The sequence below is a fragment of the Papio anubis genome, chromosome 6, assembly GCF_008728515.1.
Source record: "Papio anubis isolate 15944 chromosome 6, Panubis1.0, whole genome shotgun sequence".
Classification (NCBI taxonomy): Eukaryota; Metazoa; Chordata; class Mammalia; order Primates; family Cercopithecidae; genus Papio; species Papio anubis.
Window position 1 is genome coordinate 44,875,373 of NC_044981.1, and position 25,893 is coordinate 44,901,265.

General features: G+C 37.6%; 1 protein-coding gene across 6 annotated transcripts in view; it reads right to left on the reverse strand.

The window, feature by feature from the left end:
• The window catches only part of LOC101009400 (24-hydroxycholesterol 7-alpha-hydroxylase), a 130,906-nt gene that overhangs the window by 21,161 nt on the left and 83,852 nt on the right, over window positions 1-25,893 (reverse strand). The window contains exons 11-12 of one of the 6 annotated variants that reach the window (XM_003897690.5): window positions 13,439-13,526; window positions 9,175-9,809 (exon numbers count right to left, since the gene is read on the reverse strand). The exons of 4 other annotated variants lie outside the window; for them this stretch is intronic. In XM_003897690.5, the coding sequence (XP_003897739.1) occupies window positions 9,738-9,809; window positions 13,439-13,526 (160 nt within the window). In that variant the 3' untranslated portion in view covers window positions 9,175-9,737. Of the gene's footprint in view, window positions 1-9,174; window positions 9,810-13,438; window positions 13,527-25,893 lie in introns of those variants that run through there. One more of the 6 variants, XM_003897689.5, reaches the window with a different exon arrangement.

Sequence of the window (25,893 nt, forward strand, 5' to 3'; positions counted from 1 at the left end):
GTGTTCCTAGCCATGCTGAGTGAGGCCTAGAAACCACAGGGCACCATGCGATTTCAATGGACTGTAATGATGACACAGGCAAACTTGAAACCCTGGTGAATGGAGGTACTTGTCCCTCTTTCTAGGTAACAGGTAATATCCCTAATTCCATGGTGAGGCTGAGAAGCAGAGGGCGCCCTCAGAAGTAGTTTCTCATAAGAAATTTGCAACTGGCTTAAAAGAACAGGACCACAGAATCAGGAATCGTGCTGCTTTATAGGGTACTTAAAAGTTGTATTTTTTGCACATCTGTCTTGTATTCTGAGTCATACTTCTCACATTGTTTATCCTTCACAATAGCCTTTTTTAACAGCATTACGGCGATAAAGTTGAGATAGCATATAATTCACCCACTTAAAGTATAAGATTCAATGGCTTTTAGTATATTCACAGAGTTGTACAAATGTTACCACAATCAATTAAAAAATGTTCATTGCAAATTTCAAATAAACAATACAGTAAAAATAACTATAGTCACCAGGTTATACTTTGGATTGCCAGAAATTATTGCTCTTATAACTGAAAGTTTGTATCCTTTGACCAATATCTCCCAATTTCTCCCACTCCTCAGTCCCTGGCAACCACCATTATTTGTTAAGAGAGTAGATCTTGAATGTTGTCCACACACACACACAGACACACACACACACACACATAACTCTGTGAGGTGATGGCTATGTTAACTTGATTGGGCAATTATTTCACAATATTTACATATATCAAAGCAAAAAAAAATGTTAATTTCTCTCCAAAGAAACCCAAGACCTTTACCTGTTACCCACTCAATCATCCCATTCCTCAGACATCCAGGCAATCACTAATCTACTTTCTCTCTTTGCAGATTTGCTTCTTCTGGATATTTCATATAATGGAATCATATCACATGTGGTCCTTTGTGTCTGGCTTCTTTCACTTAATGTGTTCAAGGCTTGTCCATGTTGTAGCACTTATCAATATATCAATATGCTGTATTTTTCTTTTTAAATTAAGACTATATATTTTCGGAGCAGTTTTAGGTTCACAGCAAAATTGAGAGGAAGGTACAGAGATTTCCCACATATCCCCTTTTATCTCTTTTTATTGCCAAGTAATATTCTGTTGTATGGTTATACCATATTTTATTATCCATTCATCTATTGATGGACATCTGAATTCTTTTCACTTTTTGGCTACTATGAATAATGCTGCTATAAACATTTGTGTTTTTGTTTGAGTAGCTGTTTCAAGTCTCTTGGGATATACCTAGGAGTAGACTTTCTGGATCATACGGTAAGCTCTATACTTAACCAGTTAAGGAAATGCCAAACTGTTTTCCAAAGCGATTGCACGATTTTCCATTCCTACCACCAGAGGTTCCCAATTTCTCCACATTTTCACCAACACCTGCAATTATGTGCCTTTTTAATTATAGCCATTCAAGTGGATGTGAAGTGGTATCTCATTGTAGCTTTAATTTACATTACCCTGACGGCTAATTATGTCAAACACCTTTTCATATGCTTGTGCCTATTAGCTATTTGTATTTCTTCTTTGGAGAACTGAATTACTTTTCAGATTATTTGCCCTTTTCTAAAATTTGGGTTGTCTCTTTATTTTGAGGATCTTTCACTTTCTTAATGATGTCTTTCAAAGTACAAAAGGTTTTTAATTCTGATGACATTCCAGCTTATCTATTTGGTTGCTTGTGCTTTTGATGTCATATCTAAGAAATCATTGTCTAATCCAAGGTAATAAACATTTTCACCTATGCTTTCTTCCAAGAATTTTATAGTTTTAGGTCTTATATTTATTTGATTCATTTAGAGTTTGCTTTTGTAATATGGTATAAGGAAGGGGGTGCCACTTTATTCTTTTGCATATGGATATTCAGTTGTCCCACACTCTTGAATTAAGGTTATATTATGCCTATTTAATCTGTGAAGAAACTGAGGCTCAGAGAACTAAAGTGATTGGCTCACTATCATATGGAGCTAAATAGCCAAGCTAGAATTTGAACTTGAGTCTTCCCACAATGCAATTGATATTCTTTCTGTTATACTGTAACTGCTGCCCTATTTTCTATTTCCAACCACAAAGAGCTGGATTTTTAAAACTAATTTTAATTATTATTTTCTTTACTTTTAAATGTAAAGAAAAAGTGACATAAGGGTCCATTTTCATTCTTCTGCATTTGGATATCTAGTTTTCCCAACACCATTTATCAAAGAAATAGTTCTTTCCCCATGGTGTGTTCTTGACATCTTCTCAAAAATCAATTGACCATAGGTAGGTGGGTTTATGCTGGAGCTCTCTGTACTACTCCATTTGTTAATGTGTCTGTTTTTATGCCAGTCCCATACACTTTTGATTATAGCTTGCAATATATTTTGAAATGTGGTAGTGTGATGCCTCCAGCTTTGTTCTTCTTGTTCAAGATAGCTTTGGCTACTTAAGTTTTTTGTGGTTTCAGATACTGTTTTTTTCTATTTCTATGAAGAATTACCATGAAATTTTGATAGGAATTACACTGAATCTGTAGATTGCTTTGGATAGTATGAATGTTTAAATAATACTAATTGTTTCAGTTCATTAACATGGTTGCGTGTGTGTGTGTGTGTGTATGTATATATATATATATATATATATATTTTTTTTTTTAGAAGAGTCTTACTCTGTCACCCAGGCCAGAGTACAGTGGTATAATCTAGGCTCACTGCAACCTCTGCCTCCCAGGTTCAAGTGATTCTCGTGCCTCAGCCTCCCGAGTAGCTGGGACTACAGGTGCATGCCACCACACCCAGCTAATTTTTGTATTTATTTTGTATTAATGGGGTTTTGCTATGTTGGCCAGGCTGGTCTTGAACTTCTGACCTCAGGTGATCTGCCCACCTTAGCCTCACAAAGTGATGGGATTACAAGTGTGAGCCAGTGCACCTGGCCTATTTTTCTATTTATTTGTGTCATCAACTTTTTTCATCAATGTTATATAATTTTCAGCATATAGATCTTTTACCACCTTGATTAAATTAATAACAATAGGAATTTTGAAAACTATATAAATGCATGGAAAGTAAATGATATGCTCCTGAGTGGCCAGTGCACCAATGAAAAAATAAAAAGGAAACCAATAATTTCTTGAAACAAATGATAATGGAAACACAACACAACCAAACCTATGGGATACATCAAAAGCAATATTAAAAGGGAAGTATATAGCTATAAATGCCTACATCAAAAAAAGGAAAAACTTCAAATAAACAACCAATGATGCATCTTAAAGAACTACAAGAGCAAGAGCAAACCAAATCCAAAATCAGTAGAAGAAAAGAAATAATAAAAATCAGAGCAGAAATAAATGAAATTGAAATGAAGAAGCAATACAAAAGATCAATGAAACAAAAAGTTGTTGTTTTGAAAGTTAAATGAAACTGACAAACCTTTAGCCATACTAAGAAAAAAAGAAGATACAAATAAAAAAAATCAGATATGAAAAAAGAGACATTACAACAGATCCTGCAGAAATTTAAAGGACCATTAGTGGCTACTGTGAGCAACTATATGCCAATAAATGGGAAAATCTAGAAGAAATGAACAAATTCCTAGACACATACAACCTACCAAGACTGAAACAGGAAGAAATCTAAAACCTGAACAGACCAAACCAAAAACCTGAATATAACAAGTAACGAGATAGAATTTGTGATAAAAAGTCTCCCAGTAAAGAAAAGCCCAAGACCTGATGATTTCACTCCTGAATTCTAGCAAACATTTAAAGAACTAATACCAACTCTATTCAAACATTTTGAAAAATAGAGGAGGAGGGAATACATCCAAACTCATTCTATGAGGTCAGTATTACCCTGATACCAAAACCAGACAAAGACACATCAATAAAAGAAAATTACAGGCCAATATCTCTGCTGAATATTGATGCAAAAATATTCAATAAAATACTAGCAAGTCAGATTTAATAATACAATTAAAAGATTATTCATCATGAACAAGTGGGATTTATCTTTGGGATGCAAGGATGGTTCAACATATGCAAAGCAATCAATGTGAAAAATCATATCAACAGAATGAAGGACAAAAACCATATGATCATTTCAACTGATGCTGAAAAGCATTTGATACAGTTCAACATTCCTTCATGATAAAAAAAAAAAAAAAAACCTAAAAAACCTGGATATAGAAAAAACATATCTCAGCGTGGTGGCTCATGCCTGTAATCCCAGCACTTTGGGAGGCTGGGCAGGTAGGTTATGAGGTCAGGCATTCGAGACCAGCCTGGCCAACATAGTGAAACCTCGTATCTACTAAAAATACAAAAAATTAGCCAAGCATGGTGGCCAGCGCCTGTAATCCCAGCTACTCAGGAGGTTGAGGCAGGAGAATCACTTGAACCTGGGAGGCGGAGGTTGCAATGAGCCAAGATTGTGCCACTGCACTCCAACCTGGGTGACAGTGCAAGACTCTGTCTCAAAAAAAAAAAAAAAAAAGAAAAAACATAACTCAACATAATAAAAGCCATATGTGACAGATCCACAACTAGTATCATACTGAATGGGGAAAAGCTGAAAGCTTTTCTTCTAAAATCTGGAATATGAAAAGGATGCCCACTTTCACCACTGTTATTCAACATGGAGTACTGGAAGTCCTAACTAGAGCAATTAGACAGGTGAAAGAAATAAAGGGCATACAAATTAGAAAGGAAGAAGTCAAATTATCCTTTTTTGTGGATGATATGATCTCATATTTGGAAAAATTTAGACTTCATAAAAAACTATTTGAACTGATAAACAAATTCAGTAACATTTCAAGATACAAAACCAACATAAAAAATCAGTAGCATTTCTATATGTCAACAGTGAATAACCTGGAAAAGAAATTTTAAAAGTAATCCCGTTTACAATAGCCACACATAAAATTAAATATGTAGGAATTAACTAAGGAAAAATCACTATAATGAAAACTAAAAAAATACTGATGAAGGAAATTGAAGTGGACATCAAAAATTGGAAAGATATTCCTTGTTCAGAGATTGGAAGAATCAGTATTGTTAAAATGTCCATATTACCCAAAACAATCTACAGATCCAATGCAATCCCTATCAAAATACCAGTGACAATCTTCACAGAAATAGAAAAAGAAATCCTAAAATTTATTAATATATGGAACTGCAAAAGGCCCAGAATAGCCAAAGCTATCCTAAGCAAAAAAGATGAAAACTGGAGGAACCATATTACCTGACTTCAAATTATACTACAGAGCTATAGTGACCAAAACAGCATGGCACTGGCATAAAAAAGAAACACATAGACAGGTGGAACAGAACAGAGAAACCAGAAACAAATCCACACACCTACAGTGAACTCATTTTTGAAAAAGCTGCCAAGAACATACATTGGGGGGAAAAAAAATCTCTTCAATAAATGGTGCTGGGAAAACTGGATATCCACATGCAGAAGAATGAAACTAGACTACCATCTCTCACCATATAAAAAACCAAATCGAAATGAATTAAAGACTTTAAGCCCTCAAACTACGAAACTGCTACAGGGAGACATTGGCGGAAAATCTCCAGAACATTGTTCTGGGCGAAAATTTGTTGAGTAATACCCTACAAGCACCGGCAACCAAAGAAAAAATGGACAAATATGATTACATCAAGTTAAAAAGATTCTGCACAACATAGGAAACAATCAACCAAGTTAAGAGACAACCCACAGAAAGAATGGGGGAAAAATTTGCAAACTACCCATCTGGCAAGGGATTAATAATCAAAATATATAAGGAGTTCAACTCTATAGGAGAAAAATCTAATAATCCTGTCAAAAAATGAGCAAAAGATTTGAATAGACATTTCTCAAAAGAAGACATACAAATGTCAAAACAGGCACATGAATTGGTGCCCAATATCACTGATCATCAGAGAAATGCAAATCAAAACTACAGTGAGAAAACACCTCATCACAGTTACAATGGTTTTTATCCAAAAGACAGGCAATACCGGCGAGGAGGTGGGGTAAAGGGAACCCTCATACATGGTTGTAGGAATGTAAATTAGAGCAACCACTATGGAGAACAGTTTGGAGAGTCCTCAGAAAACTAAAAATTGAGCTAACATATGATCCAGCAATCCCACCGCTGGATATATACCCAAAAGAAAGGAAATCAACATATCAAAGAGATTATCTGCACTCCCAGGTTTTTTGCAGCACTGTTCACAATAGCTGAAAATGTGGTACATATACACAATGGACTACTATTCAGCCATAAAAAAGAATGAGATCCTGTCATTTGCAATAATACAGATAAAACTGGAGATCATTATGTTAAGTGAAATAAGCCAGGCACAGAAAGATAAAGATCATATATTCTCACTTATTTGTGGGATCTAAAAATCAAAGCAATTGAACGCATGGAGAGAGTAGAAGGATGGTTACCAGAGGCCAGGAAGAAGAATATGGTGGCAGAGGGTGGGGTGGGTAGGAAGTGAGAATGGTTAATAAGTAAACACACACACACACCACAAAAAAACATTAGAAAGAATAAATAAGACTTACTACTGGATAGTACAACAGGGTGACTATAGTCAATAATAATTTAATTGTACATTTAAAAATAACTATGAGTATAATTGGATTGTTTATAACATAAAGGATAAATGCTTGAGGGGGATGGATACCACATTCTCCATAATGTGAGTATTATGCATTGCATGCCTGTATCAAAATATCTCATGTAACCTGTAAATATATACACCTACTATGTACCCACAAAAATTAAAAATTAAAAAAATGTTAAACAACCGTGGGTGATCACTTCTCTTTTTTTCCGTATTAAAATCTTGCTCATGCCTATATCCCCAACACTTTGGAAGACTGATGTGGGAGAATCACTTCATACAGGAGTTTGAGACTCTCCTGGGAAATATGGTGAGAGGCCCTGTCTCTACAAAAAAAAAAAAAGAAAAAAAGGAAAAAAAAATAGCCATGCATGTTGGCATGTGCCTGTAGTCCCAGCTACTGGGAGTGGACAGGGGGAGGGAGGGTTACTGAGGCTGAAGGATCCAGGAAGTTGAGGCTGCAGTGAGCCCTGATGGTACCACTATACTCCAGCCTGGGCAACAGAGCAGAGACCCTGTCTCAATCAATCAGTCGATAAAATCTTAAAATGACTTCCCTCTAAATGAGTGCAAACTCTGACTTAATGCTTACACTTATGTTTTGGCAGGGAACTTCCTACTTTAAGTTTTAATGGCCTTCCTCCCTAATTTCTTGCTTTAATTACAAATGTTCATTTGCACCACCATTTACTTCTTCAGTTCCGTCAGTAAATACATAAATCATTTTCTGTTCCAGGATGTCAAGTAAAAATTAAATTATAATCTATGCCAATTTATTTCCTTTGAATAAGGAAAAAGAAGGTCAACTTCTACTATCGGAAGTGCCAAAATGGCTATCTCCACGACAATGTTCTGCATACAGGTGATCTCACTTTTGTATTAAAAAATAATCAAAACATTCATCATTCCATTCTCTTCAGCTAAACCCCACTCCAGCAATCCCTTACGTGCCCGTCATGAACACTGTCATCCCCCGCCTGTTTGTCCTCTGAATTTTTAATTTGAGACAGTTTTTTCTCTACCTTCTACCCTTCCAGCTCTCACTCATTTATTCCCACTACACTTCCTTTTCAGCCTCAAGGATGGCTACGTCTCCTACTGCTTCTTCTCATCGGCCTTCTTCCGCCTTCACTTCCTTCCCTTTCCACCTGATACTTAGTTCACACATAAAGGTAGCTTGGAAGTGCAGGGTTAACATCCCCAGAGAAAATCACTAATGAATGGGAAACAGGAGCCAGTCAATAATTCCTTCTCCTTATCTTTAATGTGGACAATTCTAGGAAGTATTATATCTTATTCTCAGGTGATCCCAGTGAAATTGAGCTCTTGATGCTATAACTCCTACCTGAAAAACAGAACCTTAATAATGACTTACTCTCTTCCTGATCCCTCACTTATGCTACCTGCGAGAACATCCCAAATAAGCTATCTGCACACAAGTCCTGTCTCAGGCTCTGCTTTCAGTAAAATCCCAGTTAACACATGAGAATTTATGCTGAATGTATATTTATATATAATATAAAACCCCAGGCTAGGGAAATAAAATGAAATATGGGACTTCCAAGTATATTTTGCTTAACTATTCATTATTCCAAAGGTCAACAGATCTCCTGTGTCTGCATTCTTTTTTAAAGTGCATAAACCTGTCAGCCAACATTCGTTCTTACTGAGCAAGAAAAAGCAGCTAAGCACCAGCTCTGAGTGACTGCAAATTTGGCTAAAGTGGATACTGTATTCAAATACAATGCTTCATCGTGACCCTTAGCTGTTTGGGAGAAGAAGCCTTCCCTCAAAACACACCTGCCATATTCAGTAGAACCTGCTAATTTCTAGTCTGCAACTTTCAGAGATGTTGTGCACTTCTGAACTGCTTTCTTCAGCTCCTTCTGACTCCAGATCCCTGAGCCTATAAGCTAAGCTGTGAGCTACTAACTCAGCTTCAAAATCACTACATTAGTCTGGAAGAGTTAATGCACGTCAAAGTACTTAATTTTCTCCTAGGGAGTCATGTGTTTGCTAGTAGAAAATGGATGACTAAGCAATCATTATCAACCTCATGGGATAATTCTAGCCCAGGGAAGCAAATAAGCCGCAGAAAAACAACATGTACCACACAAAGCTTCCTCGCTGTGAAATAAGAGAGGCAAGCAGCTCTTTATGGAATACTGGAAGATAAATTATGACATAAGTGTTCACTCTGTTATTAGTGTCATATGTTTTCCTGAACACAATAAGATTTCTTTTCTGGATTTCATGGTAAATATTTGACAGTTACAAGTCTTTAAGAGATTCCACTATACTTACTTGTCTTGGCACATCATTATATTTGTGTTTCTATGTATTAGCAAAAATACGATATCTGCCAAACTATAATTGCAAACACCTTGAGTCAAAACAGTGCTTCCACATTAATTAAAATATAAATCAATACATCAATCAACATACATTTACTGAATATACTCTGTAGAGAAGGTACAGTCCTGAGCATAATAAAGTATAGAAATGAATATAAGACACCATTCCTGTCCTCACAGTTCTCAGAAATTATCATTTTATTACTTTTAGCATTAGATATGTTCACAATAAAGAATTACGTTAATGGAGCCTAGGAGTTCCAATTGCTAGTTGAGAATCACATTAAGAAAAATAGAAATTTGTAGAAATAATTATTAAATTTAAAAAATCTAAGCCTTATAGTCTTTTCAAAATAGAGATTTAAGTATGCTACCTTCACAGTGAATTTAATGTGATAAGATTTTCATTCAAATGACATTATATCTATTTAATGTTTTAATACAGTTATGCATGAAATCAGATTCCAACTTCTTTAAAAATGTGGGGTTTTTTTTTTGGATCATTTGATCATTTCCTCTAAACCATGTATTCCGGTCTCTATATTACTGAGAGCGATGTTAGATTCTTGGTCTACTGTTGAAGATACCAAAGACATGCGCCATTTGAATGTGTTCTTGAACTAAGTCCCAAAACAAAGTGAAGCAGTGTTTTTTTGTAGAGCTCAGGTCTAGGTGCTGCCAGGTGGGGTGGTGCCACTCCCGCAGAAGGCCCTGGCCCTTGTGAGACCCAACAGATGTCATATTCTTTGTTTATATTCAATTCGGCATTGCCCTTCTGGCTGGGGGACACCCACCAAATGGAGAGAACTCTAAAAACAGAAATGCAGAAGAAATAGAAATTAAGAGACATAAGACCACATTTTCAGACCTAAGGTTTATTCCATTGTAATCTTCTCTAAAATGTACACAGTTTAGGTTTTTCAAGTTGGGAAATGTTTGCATCAATGAACTTCACAATGTCCAGCATCAACTTTAGCCTTCCATTCAGGCAGAAGAAAAAGAATACAATTCCTTATTCTAATAACAATCTCTTTAGTTTTACACACCTGAAGGCTATGGGCCTGCCACCCTTCGCTTTATCTGGCTAAAGAGGTTACCACAAATAAGGCTCTTTCTACAATTCTGGCTCAAAAACTGACACTTCATTTAGAATTGCTGGGTGAGATCTCCATACTGCAGGCTATAGGTGTTTAAAGAATGATGCGGAGTTGGTGATATGAAACACTTACAGTGTATTCATGATCATGACTTTCCAGAAAGATATATATATTTTTTGAGATGGAGTCTTGTTCTGTAGCCTCCATAAAGATACTTTGTAGATGCCAAATGTTCTTTTTCCGCTCGAGTTAGAAATAAGATATGAAACTGTGTAGGGTCAAGCGGAGGTCAGTGTATCGTAAATAATACAAAGAGATTTTTGAGGTTTTGGGGATTAAAAAAGAAAAGGAACTTTTTCTGTCAACTATGAGGGCTGAGGGGAGATGAGGAGTGAGGAAAGATGAGGTGGATCTAATTTAGAATCAGTCTATTTATAAGTTTGAATGAAATAGGGCACAAAATGGGCTCTTTAGCAAGGAGATTCTTCAGAGAGTTGATAGAATAAGTCACAGGGGTCCATGAACCCACTGAAATTGCATCCACAACTTTGTGTGTATGAAGAAGTATACGCTTTTCTACAAAGGGGATCCATGTGTTTTGTGAGATTTCCTAAGGCTCTATGAACCCAAAAAGTAAAATGAAAAAAACAACCAACCAACCAACCATACAAAGAAATAAAAACCCACTATGTTAGCAAAAATGTGCTTGCTTTTTCAAGAGAATTAAAGTTGACTCTTCCTTAATGCTCAAAATGGAACGGCCCCCACAGCCAGCATCAGGACACTGCTGCCTGATCACAGATCCTTAAACTTTGTAGTATTTCCTTTTTGTTTGGTTCATAATGGAAGGGAATTAACATTACATTACTTAAGGCCCTTTGAGGTAAAATGAAACATTGGGCTGTTGCAAAATTAAAATTAGAGATTCTAGCATTTGATTTTTTTTACTATGTTAAGTAAATTCCTTCAAGGGAGTTGGTTTCCAAGTCCACTGATTTCCCTGCACCAGACAATAGACTGTTCAGGACATGCTTTGACAACACATCCCTGCCTTCTCCGAGAAGAGCCTGGTGATTTGAAGGCCGTTTCCTGCACTTTCTGATCACCTGATTTTACAATTTATTGAAACAAGTTCAATAGTTAAATAATGTTAATTGATGTTTCTCATTCAAGAATAAGCATTTTGAAATAAAATGCTCTTTGAGATCATGGGAATTCACTCAGACTTGTACTTCTTATAACGTGAGAGATCATTTCTTTAAAAAATGTTCTCAGTGGTGTCGAAACATAAATAGGACATATACAAAATAGTATAAGAAATTAAATCCAGATAATAGAATTCTTAGGAAGAAAATGCTAGGAAAAATCCTGCCTAAGGAATTAGTCAAAATTACTAATCTCCATGGTTTTCACAAATGCCATCCTTCTCATCTGAAAAGGCATTCTGGTGTCCTCTTGCTGGTGGGAAAATCTTTGTATGTTGAGTTTAATCCTGAGCAAAATTGTGACATTCAACTCAGTGGACCGGGAACTACTATTTGATGTACATAAAGCCTGACCCTGATGTTCATTTTGTCAACAACATAGCAGGTAGCTGACAACCTTTGTGAAAGTTGTTTTGAGTTCCCTTTCATTATAAGATTCTGAGAGCTCTTCGTCACTGATAAGTTACTTGTCCTCAAAATAGAAGTGCAAAAGAAATCAAGTGAAATGCTGAAATGTGCATATTTGTGAGTAATAAAATATTTTCTGTGTCACTTATGCACTTACATAATTCCTATTTAAATGTCACCCAAGAGTTTTATTTATCTCTCCATACATTAGCCTTATCATATCAAGAGTAAATCAAAGCACAAAATGCTATGTGAATAGCTCTGAGATTGCAATGCTTAATTTCTGAGCTTCAGCCCCAGTTTAAACAGCACCCTATACCCAAAGTTTTCACATGATTTCCAAACATTTGGATTTAAATTGAACTTCCTTTTATTTCTTACAACAGAGGTCCTCAAAGTGTGGCACCCAGACAAGCAGCAGCGGCGCCAACATCACCTGGAACTTGTTAGAAATGCAAATTCTGGACTGGGCGCTGTGGCTCACGCCTATAATCCCAGCACTTTGGGAGACCAGCAGATGGCCAACATGGTGAAACGACGTCTCTACTAAAAATACAAAAAGTTAGCCAGGCATGGTGGTGCGCACCTGCAGGCCCAGCTACCAGGGAGGCTGAGGCATGAGAACCACTTGAACCCGGGAGGTGGAGGCTGCAGTGAGCTGAGATTGTGCCACTGCACTCCTTGGAGACTCTGTCTCAAAAACAAATGAACAAAAAACAAAACCAAAAAAAGAAAAAGAAAAGAAAGAAAGACATGCAGTTCTGTAGCCCCTCCCTGGTTCCTACTGGATCAGAAATTCTAGCGATAAATAGCACCTTTATCCAGTCTGTTCTAACAAGCCCTACTAGTGATGCTGATGCTCACACCAATTCGAGAGCCACTGATCTATGAGAATAGACCTACAGAAAACTTAAATGCCTGGAATATTCAATAGTTTGAGGTAGGCATAAAGTCATGACCTTTTCATTTCTGTTCAGTTTTTACTGCTAGGTTAGTTTTTTACCATGCCGTTGGTTTTCAGATGCACCAAGTGCTATGACTTGCATTGAAAACAATAGTTCACCTTTGGATCACAGACATTCTTTTCTAGAAAAATAAGGGCAAAGTGGCTGGGCACAGTGGCTCACACCTGTAATCCCAGCACTTTGGGATCACGAGGTCAGTAGACCGAGACCATCCTGGCTAACACGGTGAAACCCCGTCTCTACTAAAAATACCAAAAAAAAAAAAAAATTAGCTGAGCGTGGTGGCGGGTGCCTGTAGTCCCAGCTACTCAGGAGCCTGAGGCAGGAGAATGGTGTGAACCTTGGAGGCGGAGCTTGCAGGGAGCTGAGATGGCACTACTGTACTCCAGCCTGGGCAACAGAGAGAGACTCCATCTCAAAAAAAAAAAAAGAAAAAGAAAAATAAGGGCAAAGTTGGGGCCATGTTTATTTAACTCAGGGAAAAGTGTTCAAATTGGTAAGTGCATTGAAGAGCTCCTAACACTGGAAGTGGTGGAAAGACTGCTATTAAGGCCCAGCCAGGTAGTAATTGGGTACATAGATTAGATTCTGAATTAAGGAGACCGAGTATCTTCTCAGTCTGGTTCAATCCAAGGCACCTGTTAAGATCAGGCCTAAGTGAGGAAATGTCAGCTCCTCTCTAGTAATTAAAATTGGGGGAGGTGGGGGTGGTTATGTCATATTTATAATTAGTCATGATACTCAAAATTCTGAAAACATTTACCTGTTTGGGTAATGGGTCCAGAAGACTACAGTCATATTTATAAAGTATTAAAATAACACACATCTGAACCTCTAACAGAGCAAACCACCTGAAAGAAAATAATACAATTGTTATTTGATTGAGAAAGATGTATAAATATCTGCCAACAGAGAATATCTAGAAAGTATACATATTTCAAAGTAAATATGCTCTTCTTTACAATATACTCTTTTCCTATTTAAAGGATAGAGTAAGAACTGAACTCTTTACTTTCTTAATATCACCTACTCCATAGGGTAGTGGGATGATTAAATTGCTTTAAAATGTATATAAAGTGCTGAGCCAGTGGGAGCTCTCAATAAATGACAGTCCCAAGTCTCTCTCTTTAGGACTGTGCTTTCCAGTATCATAGCCATTAGCTACAAGTGGCTATTTCAATAATTAAATACATTTAATAAAATTAAATAATTAAATACATTAATAAATAAATTTAAGATTAAGCAAAATGGAAAATTTCAGTTCCTCGGTTGCACTGGCCATATTTCAAGTGCTCAAAAGCTGTATGTGGTTATGGGCTACTATACTGGACAGTGTATATTTAAGACATTTCCATGATCACAGAAGGCTCTGTTGGACAGTTCTACCTAAGTCTAGACCCTGTTGCCTACTGGAAATTACTGCCTGAATGTTCTACAGGAACATCAAATTCTCTAGGACCTCCAAATCCACTTTTCCTTTTGCATTCCTTGTCTCAAGAGTGCCCAAGCATTTTGATCACACACTCTTGATAATAAAATATTTCAGCATGCCCTATAATATATTGATACTCAATTTATTTTAAATTACGCACATATACTACACTGTTTAGTGTCTATTTTCTAAGACACATACAAATAGAAACTAAAAACCTGAAAAAAGTATAAATAGAATTCTGTTATTTTTCCTTGTGTCCCATTGGGTTGTTTTGAACTCTCTGCAGGATTGGGAAACCCATTTAGGAAACATAGCCCTTAATGATACAATTAGTCCAACAAGACAGAACATTGTCATAGACTCAATCCTCTCCATCACTCTCCATATCCAATTAGGCACCAAGTCCTTTTTTCATTGTTCTCCTAAATAGCTCTTAATTCCCCTCCTTAACCCCTTATCTCTGGTCCCTCCATGACTCCCTCAGTGTAGTTCTTCATCATTTATTTCCTAGATTACTGAATCAAGTTAGCTTCCACATTGCTTCCAGTTTCACTTTCCTCTACTCTGTCCTTTATCCTACCACTGGAGTAAACTTTCTAAAACACAGATCTTCAAACACCCACAGCAGAAAACAGCCAGCCCTTGAAGATCCGCCCCTTACCTATCTCTGCAGTCTCCTCTCCCCCAGAGCTCCCACTTGATACCACGTGGCTCTAGCCACATTATATTACCTGACATTCTCTGAATGATGATGCTCTGGGCCACAAGCCTTTCCCTTTCTGAGGCTCAATCTCCTCTGGAAGCATTCCTGATAACTGTCCCCCGGGCTGTCCTCTCCACCACATGGTTCCCTGGTCACATCTTAGCCACAGTTGCTACTGCACCGCATTGTGATTGCTTGTTAGCTATGGCTCTCCCTGAGGAGGATTTGTATTATGAGGCCTTAGAACTGCACAGCACACTATTAGTACTTAATAATGTTAATTGAATAAACTAATAGTGATGGAAAGTGATGCCTTCCATAGAGCAGATTCAATTTCCTGCCCTTTCCACTGGTCTCTGTATTTCTGTGGCACTTTACATATCCCTTAACTAATGTCTTTAGCCTACAATCCTACTATATCTTATATATTACAGCTAGTAATTTGCATGTCTGTCTTCCTTTATAGACTACAGTCTTCACAAAAAACAGGAACTATGTCTTATATTTAAATCCTCAATGTTTATTGATTGAATGAGTGAAGGTATACATATTGATGATCTCATATTCATATCAAATAGTTAGATTTTTCCCCACTGCTGTTCTTGAAACATCCTGACTGTATTTTATTTCAAATGAAATCTGGAGCACTCCAGGTGTTGCTATAAGCCATCTGAATATCACATCAATTATTCAGTACTATTTATGATGCAAATGTAACCCTACTTACTTGCAAATGCTAAAGATAATTTATTCTAAAAGAGTATCAGTGTCTATGAAATAGGACATGCCTAATATTTACTGATTAGGATCAAAGTCAGCAATGTTTCTAAGAAAAAACAATTTTGCTAACTTGTATGAAGGTTCAGAGTTTCTCACAACTAAGGTTTTGTCAAACTTTTAACAAATTGGAACTTCCATTCCTGGCCATGATAAAGTGACAAAAGTTGGTATTATCTTCCTGCCTTAACTCAAAAATGGGGCAAAATCCAGTGTAGGACAAAGATCTCCAGAGGAAGTAAAGAATGAGACGAACCCCTTGATTGCTTCAGTTTCCTGCTTCTGGCAGGTTCCAGGCTACAGTGCAAGGACAGAAATACCCACACAGGTCTGAGAGTATTATTAAGTTCAGCCAAGCTAAGGAGACTAAAATTTGTAGAGAAGAATATCAGAAAAGAAGAAGTTTCACATAGAGAGAGCAAGAGTATTCCAGGGATCTAGACAGCGGTCTACTTGAGTATTTGACAGAGTTCTGATCTCTGCATGTGTGAGAGGAAACTATTGAGGCTGAAAAAGAACAACGAAAGGAAAATCAAAGCGCAAGAACCTGAATAAGGCCAAGAGCTCACACAAGGCATGGAGGCTGTGTTCACAGAAGAAAAAGTCCAACCATCATATAGCACATGGACCATTAGCTAGAGCTCTTAAATGAGTATTGCCTTAGTAGTGGGATTATATTATTTTACATTAAATGATGCTCTGGATTTACCTTACTGAAGCTTAAAAACAAGTTTTGAAAAGTTGTTTTTCTAAGCAACTAACTAGATGTCATAATAAAGTCTAAACTAAAAGAATACGACACAACCCAGTATCCATGGCACTTAACATTTATGTCTTGCCATCTATTCAAAGTTAACAGGATTAGAAAAAACAAAACAAACCAAAGAGAAGGCCCCCAAACCAAGAGAAAGCCCACTGAAAAAAAATAGGCCCAGAAATGACAGATATTAAAAACAGTTAATATACTCCACAGGTTTATAAAGGTAGAAAAAAAACAGCATGATGAGGGGAGAAAGATAAGATATTTTAAAAATAATTGTACTTCTAGCAATGAAAAATTCAGTATTTTAAATGAAAACTAAACTGGATGGGATTAACAGACGGCAAATGCTGCCAAAGAAAAGATAATGGAACTTACTTAACATAACAAAGAAAAATATCTAAAATGAAGTACATAGAATAAAAGGAAAAATAAATAGATTAACTTATAAAATAAAGAAGTCTAACATACATGTTATTAGACATATAGATGAGCAAGGGGAGAAAATATTTTGGAAAGTAATAGCTGAAACATTTTCAATTTCTTTTGAAAACTATAATTTACAGATAATGACCCCAAGCAGAAGAAATATAAAGAAAATCATGCTGGCCAGGCACAGTGGTTCACACCTGTAATCCCAGCACTTTGGAAGGCCAAGGCCAGTGGATCACCTGAGGCCAGGAGCTCGAGACCAGCTTGGCCAACATAGCGAAACTTCATCTCTACTAAAAATACAAAAACATTAGCTGGGCATGGTGGTGTGTACCTGTAATCCCAGCTACTCGGGAGGCTGAGGAAAGAGAATCGCTTGAACCCGGAAGGCAGAGGTTGCTGTGAGCCGAGATCGCACCACTACACTCCAGCCTGGGCAACAGAGCAGGACTCTGTCTCAAAACAAAAAAACAAAAAAACAAAAAAACAAACAAAAAAAAAACCAAGCACAGTGGCTCATGCCTGTAATCCCAGTACTTTGGGAGACCAAGGCTGTTGGCTCATGAGGTCAGGAGCCCAAGACCAGCCTGGCGAAGATGGTGAAACACCATCTCTACTAAAAATACAAAACTTGGCCGGGCGTGGTGGCGGGCGCCTGTAGTCCCAGCTACTCGGGAGGCTGAGGGAGGAGAATGGCGTGAACCCAGGAGGCGGAGCTTGCAGTGAGCTGAGATCCCAGCACTGCACTCCAGCCTGGGTGACAGAGAAAGACTCTGTCTCAAAACAAAAAAAAGAAAAAAGAAAAGAAAGAAAAAAGAAATCATGTTAAGGCAAATCATAAACTGCAATAAATAAATAAACAAACCCAGGGATTAAAAATAAATTTAAGTAGCCAGAAAAGAAAGACACTGTAAATAAAGAACAACAAACATTAAAAGTTAACATAGACTTTTTGTTGGAAACTATGCAAGCCAGAGGACTTACAATGTGTTTAAAGAATAGAAAGAAAAATAATAAGCAGACAAGGTATAAAGAAAGGGAGCTAACACTGTTTGCATTCATCTGTTCTCACACTGTGAAAAGAACTATCTAAGACTGGGTAATTTATGAAAAAAAGAGGTTTAATTGACTCACAGTTCTGGAGGCTTAACAGGAAGTATGACTGGGAAGCCTCAGGAAACTTACCATCATGGCAGAAAGTGAAGGGGAAGCAACACCTTCTTCACATGGTGGTCGGAGAGAGAAAGCGAGCAAAGGCGAAGTGCCACACACTTTTACACCATTATATCTCGTGATAACTCATTCACTATCATGAACATCAAGGGGGAAGTTCACCCCCATGATTTAATCACCGCCCACCAGGCCCCTCCTCCTCCTAATGTGGAGATTCTAGTTCAACATGAGATTTGGTTGGAGACACAGAGGCAAACTATATCACTGTTCCTTACAATAATGCACTAACTTTACAATGAGAGAGACCAGCCTAAATAATCCGGGGGTAAATATTTAGTTTCCTCTGTAAGGATTTAGATTATAGCATGCATTAGGAAAAAAGATGATTGTCTTTGGGAAATGTGTAAAAGAGAGAAAGAGACTGATGTTGAAATGACAATCAACCATTCAGTAGAAAATTTAAACAAGTAATATTTGGGCAGGTCTTAAGGACATAGTGTGCCTGTGCCCACCATGGACAGTTCTGAGGACCTCAAGTCCCAAGAACAACCATGGACGGTCCTGCTAAAGCCCCTCATATTACTCTATACTCAGACTGAGAAATGACCTATGGAGGGAGGGTGGTGTATCTTGGAGTAAAATCAGCTTCTCAGAGGAGGGATGAGACTAAAAGGAGCTGCTCTGTGACTATTTTGCAAAGAGACAAACACATTGCCATACAAAGGCATATAAGGTTAGGAAAAAGGAACCTTCTGTGAAGTGCTCAATTTAAGTGCTTTTCTCTGGGACTACAGGAAAAGAAACATTTTATGTACAATTTTAATATTTCCCTACCTATGCTGTAATTTGTTTACCCTAAAAATTCCTTAAGAACTGATACATTCACACTATCTTGTGTCATAGTACAGTGGAAAGTAAAGAGGTGATATAATGGCAGGAAGCATGAGTAGCCTCACTTTCATCCCTCTGCTGGAGATGATCTGAAAAAAGCAGCATCTCATCTTCAGTGTTGTGGGTGGTAGCACGTGGAGAAGCTGGGAGCTCAGCAAAGACTGCAGAACACTAAGGGTCAAGTTTGAATGGATAACTAGGGTGTGAATGTAACACACCTGTCTTTTCTCTCTTCTCCTTTGAAAAAAAGTGATTTTTGTGGGAACAGTAAAGCGACACTTAGATTATACACTAAGAGTTCTAACAATAAAATAAGACCCTCATTCATTCATTCATTCATTCGATGTTTATTGTGTCTTTATGTGCTTTATATACTTCTAAGCACTGAAGTCACCCTAGGAAACAAAAACAATATTCATGTTCTCATGAAGCTTAAATTCTAGTAGAATACATAGTAGAATAATAAATAAGAACAGGAAAGGAAGTTGATGGAGGTGTGGGCTAAAATATTTTAGAGAAAGAAGGCCTCTCTGATGAGATGACATTTTATCAGACCCTAGAATAAAATAAGAGAGTGAGCCATAAAAGGTGCAAAAACCCAGAGTTAGAAGAATGAGTAATGATGAGAAGGCTAATGTTGAAATGGGAAGCTACTAGACCATTTTGAGAAGTATGACAAGCTCTGAAAGGATCCTTCAGTTGCTACACTGAGAATAAAATATAGGGTGAGATGGATGGAAATGATAAGAGTGATAAGAAAGCCACTACAATTTTCCAGACAATAGAAAGTGGTAACTTAGACCAGGATGGTAGATATAGTTGTGAGCCACAGTTAGAGTCTGGATATATTCTGCAGGATGGACTGATGGTTTACATTATGCATGTGAAGAATATAAAGGAGTCAAGGATGACTCCAAAGTTTTTGACTTGAGGAAACGCAAGGATACAGCTGTTATTTACCTCAGAAATGGGGAAGATTGAAGGAAGAGGAGGTTGAGGGAATTCTAATCTGGAGCTCAGTTTTGGACTTCTTAAGTACAGCTCTCTATAGACCAGTGCCTTTTAGATATCCAAGGGAGGTGTTGAATGGAAGCTAAGTAATGAGCCCCATGATTAGGAAGGATTCATTCAGGGTCAGAGATAGAAGATTTATAAATATAAGAGTCATCATTATTTAGACAATTATTTAAAGCCATGGGGCAGTATGAGATCACTTAGAGAGTGAGTTAAATAGACTTGATTTAAAAAAAATCTATGGAAGGAGCCCTGGGATAATCCAAAAGTTGGAAGTCAGGAAATTGAGGAAGATGAGTGAAGGAGATGAGGAAGAAGTAGGCCAAAGGGCTGAATAATAAAGGAAGGTGGTGTGTCTGCAACCCCATAAAGAAAGTATTTCATAGAAGGTGTGAGCCAGCCTATCAAATGGAAAGAAGGCAAAAAGCACCAACATGTGAAATTAGACATCAAGCTCCCACTTGCATAAAGTAACCACTTCTTTTCAGTACTTAGCTCCCTTCCTACAAGTAAATTAAATGAGCTCACTTTTTCAAATAACTAAGTTGGCATTTCAAATAACTAAGTAGTGACTTCCTAGCATTCAATGTTTACTTGGCAGCACTAGAAAAATGCTGGCTGATTTTGTATTTGTGAATTATAGAACAGTTTTGTAGGTTCCTTGCTTTATTCAAATAAATCCTATCTTATTATCATTGGTTTAAGCCCTTCTCTAATATTAGCTTGCTATTGACCAATGCAGTGATTTCCAGCTTCTCTGAGTTCAGCATCCTGGGATAAAAGGCCCCTGCCACTCTTCCTCTCAAGTCCCTAGAGGCACTGCAACAAGTGATAAAGACAGTCAACAGTTTGGAGGTGCAGTGTGGGAGCTGTGCAAGTGAAGAAGGTACACTCGGCAGAGAGAAAATCCGTTCCAAGGGACAGACTTAGAAGAAAAATAATATCTAGGGACCTGCAAGTTGTTGACTCCCTGCAGAAGGTGAGGTGATGAGAGACGAAGGTGGACAGTGCAGCAGGAGCTGGTTCATAGAGGGTTTGAATGTGCCATGTGACAGTGTTGGGACTTTAATGAAAGTGCCCCTCAATAGATTGCACTGATTGAACAATTATACCTAGGTGTGGAAACAGGGTTTCTCGAAGCATTATTACAACATATCGGAGGTCTTCCATAAATACGTCCTAGATCACTAAAATAATTTGCTAAGCAAATGAGAAATGCAAACAAGATCAGCATTCATAAGCTAAGAGCACAATATTAAACATTTTAGAAATATCGTGTATATTTTGATTAGAAATAATTAGAAATAGTGGTTACCAAAGGCTGGGGTTAGGGGAGTTGGGGAGATGTCATTCAAAGGACACATTTCAGTTAGGAGGAGTAAGTTCAATATACCGATTGTATATCATGATGGCTACAGTTAATGACAATATGAAAGTTGCTAAAACAGTAGGTTTTTGCTTGTTTGTTTGTTTTGAGAAAGAGTCTCACTCTGTTGCCCAAGCTGTAGTGCAGTGGTGTGATCTTGGCTCACTGCAACCTCCGCCTCCTGGGTTCAAGTGATTCTCCTGCCTCAGCCTCCTGAGTAGCTAGGATTACAGGCGCCCACCACTACACCTAGTTAATTTTTGTATTTTTAGTAGAAATGGGGTTTCGCCATGTTGGCCAGGCTGGTTTCTAACTCCTGACCTCAGGTGATCCACCCACCTCGGCCTCCCAAAGTGCTGGGATTACAGGCATGAGCCACTGTGTTCAGACCAAGAGTAGATTTTAAGTGTTCTCACCTCAAAAAAAAAAGTATGTGACATAATGTCTATCTTAAATAGTTTGACTTAGCCATTTTATAACATGTACATATTCAAAACATCATATTGTACATCATAAATATATACAATTTTTACTTGTCATTTAAAATAAATACATTTTAAAGGTCAGCAAAGACCAGTCATGGTGGCTCATGCCTATAATCCCGGTACTTTGGGAGGCTGAAGCAGGTGGATCACTTGAACTCAGGAGTTTGAGACCAGTCTGGGCAACATGGTGAAATCCTGTCTCCATTAAAAAATAAATAAAATAAACAAATAAATAAATACATAAATTTTTAAAAGTTTGAAGCAGAAAAACATGTTAGAAAAAATCTGTAGAGAAAGTAGAATGAGGAACAGAAGGAATAATAAAAAATTTCAAAAAAAGATTAGAAATAATATTTACCAATGTATTAAAATAATTTTCTACTATAATCTATAAGGCAGAATTTCCTTAATTAATTTTAATCTATGTGATGTTTTTAAAAATGATTAAACTACATTTCTCTTAAAGATAAATGATCGCTCAGGCTTTTGGCCAATTCATACTGTACATTTTGAATTTGTGTAGCTTAATATTTTTCTTTTCTATTTTTTAGTGTTGTTAGTTTAGTTATTAAATTAATAACTAGCTATTAAGACAGTACTGATATTTATATTACATTAAGATTTTGGTATCTTAAAGGAAAAGTTGAATTTTCTTCAAATCCAAATATTTGGATATTCTAATAGAATTACCTCAATTAGCCACTAAAGTTTTTTTCTTTACAGTGAAAAAAAAAATACTGTTTTTTAAAGCCTTTACTGTGTTACTGAATTTTGTTCAATGTGTAAAATAACAGAAACTGACATATACATACCTAGGACATGGAAAAGTTTTTATGTCAAAGAAAATGGGCCTTGTAAATTCGTATTTTTACAGAAGCTCTTCAGAAGCAAGCTAAGCTATGTTCATGTAGGTAATGTTTTCTTAATACTTCTAATGTCAAAACAGTGAAAATAATGAGGCACATTGTTTATAACAGATTTATCTTTTACACTTACAAGGACAACATTACACATCTACAAATAAAGCTCATTAAACTATAAACATGTTGAAAATTCTTTAAATAATTGGCACTTGCATGTTTTCTGCATTTGTATTTAAATACCTCATTAAGGAATGCTACACAGGCATTGAGAACACCAAGACCTACACAACACAATGCTAGCAATGCACGTGGAGAGACGGAAGAGGTCACAATATTATAACAGATGAAGGTAGAAACAAGGGAAACAAAATTTGGAGTCTGGAGAGAACCCTATAACCTGGCATGATTAACATTGACTTTATATGGAGGTGAAACTTGAGCTAGACCATGATTGCAGAAGAGGCATTAAATAAGTAGACTTGTTGAGTAAGAACATTCCAGAGCCAGCAGAAAACACGGGCAAGGGGAGGAGTGGGTGCTCTGTAGTAAGGAACAGCAAGTAGACGCTCTGGGGAGGACATTCTCAGATGTTTAGAAAGGTAAGGCTGGTGTCAGATTATGGAGGGCCCGGAGTTCTAGGCTAATGAGTTTGGCCAGCAGGTAGTGGCACCAGAATCTTAACGAGAGAGTGACAATCAGAGATTATTATTTAAGGGAAACTTATCTGTATGTAGTGAGTAAGACGGATTGAAATAAGAGATAATACAGTCAGTGAGAAGGGTTAGGCAATGATAATAGTCATCTGATGCTGAGGTGATGGAGAACTAGTTTGTTTTTTACTTTATTTGTTTGTTTATTTATTTATTTAGAGACAGAGTCTCGCTCTGTTGCCCAGGCTGAAGTGCAGTGGTGCGATCTCGGCTCACTGTAATCTCTGCCTCCGGGTTCAAGCTATTTTCTCCTGCCTCAGCCTCCCAAGTAGCTGGGATTCAGCCTCCCAAGTAGCTGGGATTACAGGCACCTGCCACTACACCCAGGTAACTTTTTCGTATTTTTAGTAGAGACAGGGTTTCACCATGTTGGTCAGGCTGGTCTCAAACACCTAACCTCAAGTGATCCACCCATCTCGGCCTCCCAAAACGCTGGGATTACAGGTGTGAGCCATGGCACCTGGCTGAGAAGACCTAGTTTTAAAGGAGTGGAAAATGTACACAGAAGGCCAGAAGGAAGGAGGAGTAAAGGATAACTCCAAAAACCCAGGTGTCTAAGACAGCAGTGATAGGAAGAGAGAGAGTACTGAAGGAATGCTAGTATTGGGGAAAATTGATGATTTTAATTTTAGATGTCTTGATTTTGAGACTGAATACCTCTGTCACTTTTAAAGAGAACATCTCTCTCTTTTTTCCTCCTAGAAGTCATTGCAGGTAATGCCAGCATATGCTGGAAAGCTGTCACTGTTGCCAGGAGCAAGAGGTCTGAAGTATATTCCTCGTTGCCACCAGCTGCAGCTTATGAAAATGGAATGATCTTGCCCTGGAATTCAGAGAAGGTAGCCTACAGAAGGCATCATTCATTGAAGAACAGCTATCAAGTTAAAGCAGAAGTACTTTTTCAGCAACCTCATTCCCCTGAGAAATCTCTTACGAAAATAAAATCAATATGGTAGCAGGAGATAAAATAATCTAGCACCTGTGATTCTCAAATTTTAGTGCATCAGAATCACCTGGAGGGATTGTTAAATCAGATTGCTGGGCCCCACTCCCAAAGTTTCTGAGTCACGAGATCTGGGACAGGGCCCAGGAACTTGCATTTATTACAAGTTTCCTGGTAATGTGAATACGGGTGGTCTGGGGACCACATTTTGAGAATACTGATCTAGAGGAACTTGTTAAGGAAAATGAGGAAAAAAAATATTTTAGAAGATGCAGTTTGCCAAACCTTTTAATTTTAGCACACAACATTAAAATTATAAAGAATATATCCATTATACATGCAACATTATGTCTGGGGTACCAAACTTTTGATTGGGAATGCCAGTGAAAGCATAATCTGGTAGAGTTGGAAGGTAGATGCTTTATATTAAATATAGAAAAAAATAGAATAAAATGGGAAGAGAAGAAAAGGATAAGGGTAAGTTGAATGAGAAGGAAAAGAAGAAAACATAAAAAAAAAGAAGAAAATGGGAAATATATAAAATTAAAAAAGGAGATGAGAAAGTGTAACCACATCAAACCAATCTGGTGTAGACGTTTATGTAACAATGTTGTGAGTTGCTTTTCAGTTGCCATGGACCCCCAGGTTGAAGGTCATGTAACCAGGGCATGCCCAGATAACTAACTGTGCAACCACAGAGGGAACATAAGTGCTTGGACCAAGGAGCAGGGACTGAATTAAGCAGCATACACCACATTGCAGGATACAGGATCCAATCAGAGCACTGTCATCACCCATGGCAGGCTCCAGTCAGATCATGCTTCCCGACATCACCTCATTGTTAAGATCCAATCAGATCACACATCATTACCCTATGTTTATGAAAACTACCTCAGCCTCCAGCTTGGGGAGATAGATTTGAGCATTTCCTCCTGTCTCCTTGCCAGTTGACTTGAAATAAAGGTTTACTTTTCTCAAAAGCCAGTGCCATGGTATTGGCCTCTATGCACATCTGACAGCAAACTCATTGATGATCAGTCACAAGAGCAGATGGGACAGCAAGAATGAAGAACTGGAGAACCTCAGCCCTTCTTGATTTGAGATACTGTTTTCCATTTCACTAGGAAGATTATACGTGGCTCTTACTAGGAATGCATGCTCTGGAGCTATTGTTTTCCTGACTGCAGCCAGCATTGTTCTAATGGTGATCCTATGGTTACTTCTCCTAGAAATAAAACTTCCATATAAATGAGCTATGAGCTAATAATTTGGGCATCTCTTTGTAAACATTCTGTATTAGTCCATTTTTATACTGCTGCAAAGGACTGCCCAAGACTGGACAATCTATAAAGGAAAGAGACTCAATTGACTCACAGTTCAGCATGACTGGGGAAACCTCTGGACACTTAAATCATGGTAGAAGGTGAAAGGGAAGGAAGGCACCTTCTTCACCGGGCGGCAGGAAGAAGTGTGAGTGAAGGGGGAATAGTCCTTTATAAAACCATCAGATCTCGTGCGAACTCACTCACTGTCATGAGAACAGCATGGGGGAAACCACTCCTGTGATTCAATTATCTCCACCTGGCCTCTCCCTTGACACATGGGGATTATGGGGATTATGGGGATTATAGGGATTACAATTCACAATGAGATTTGGGTGGGGACA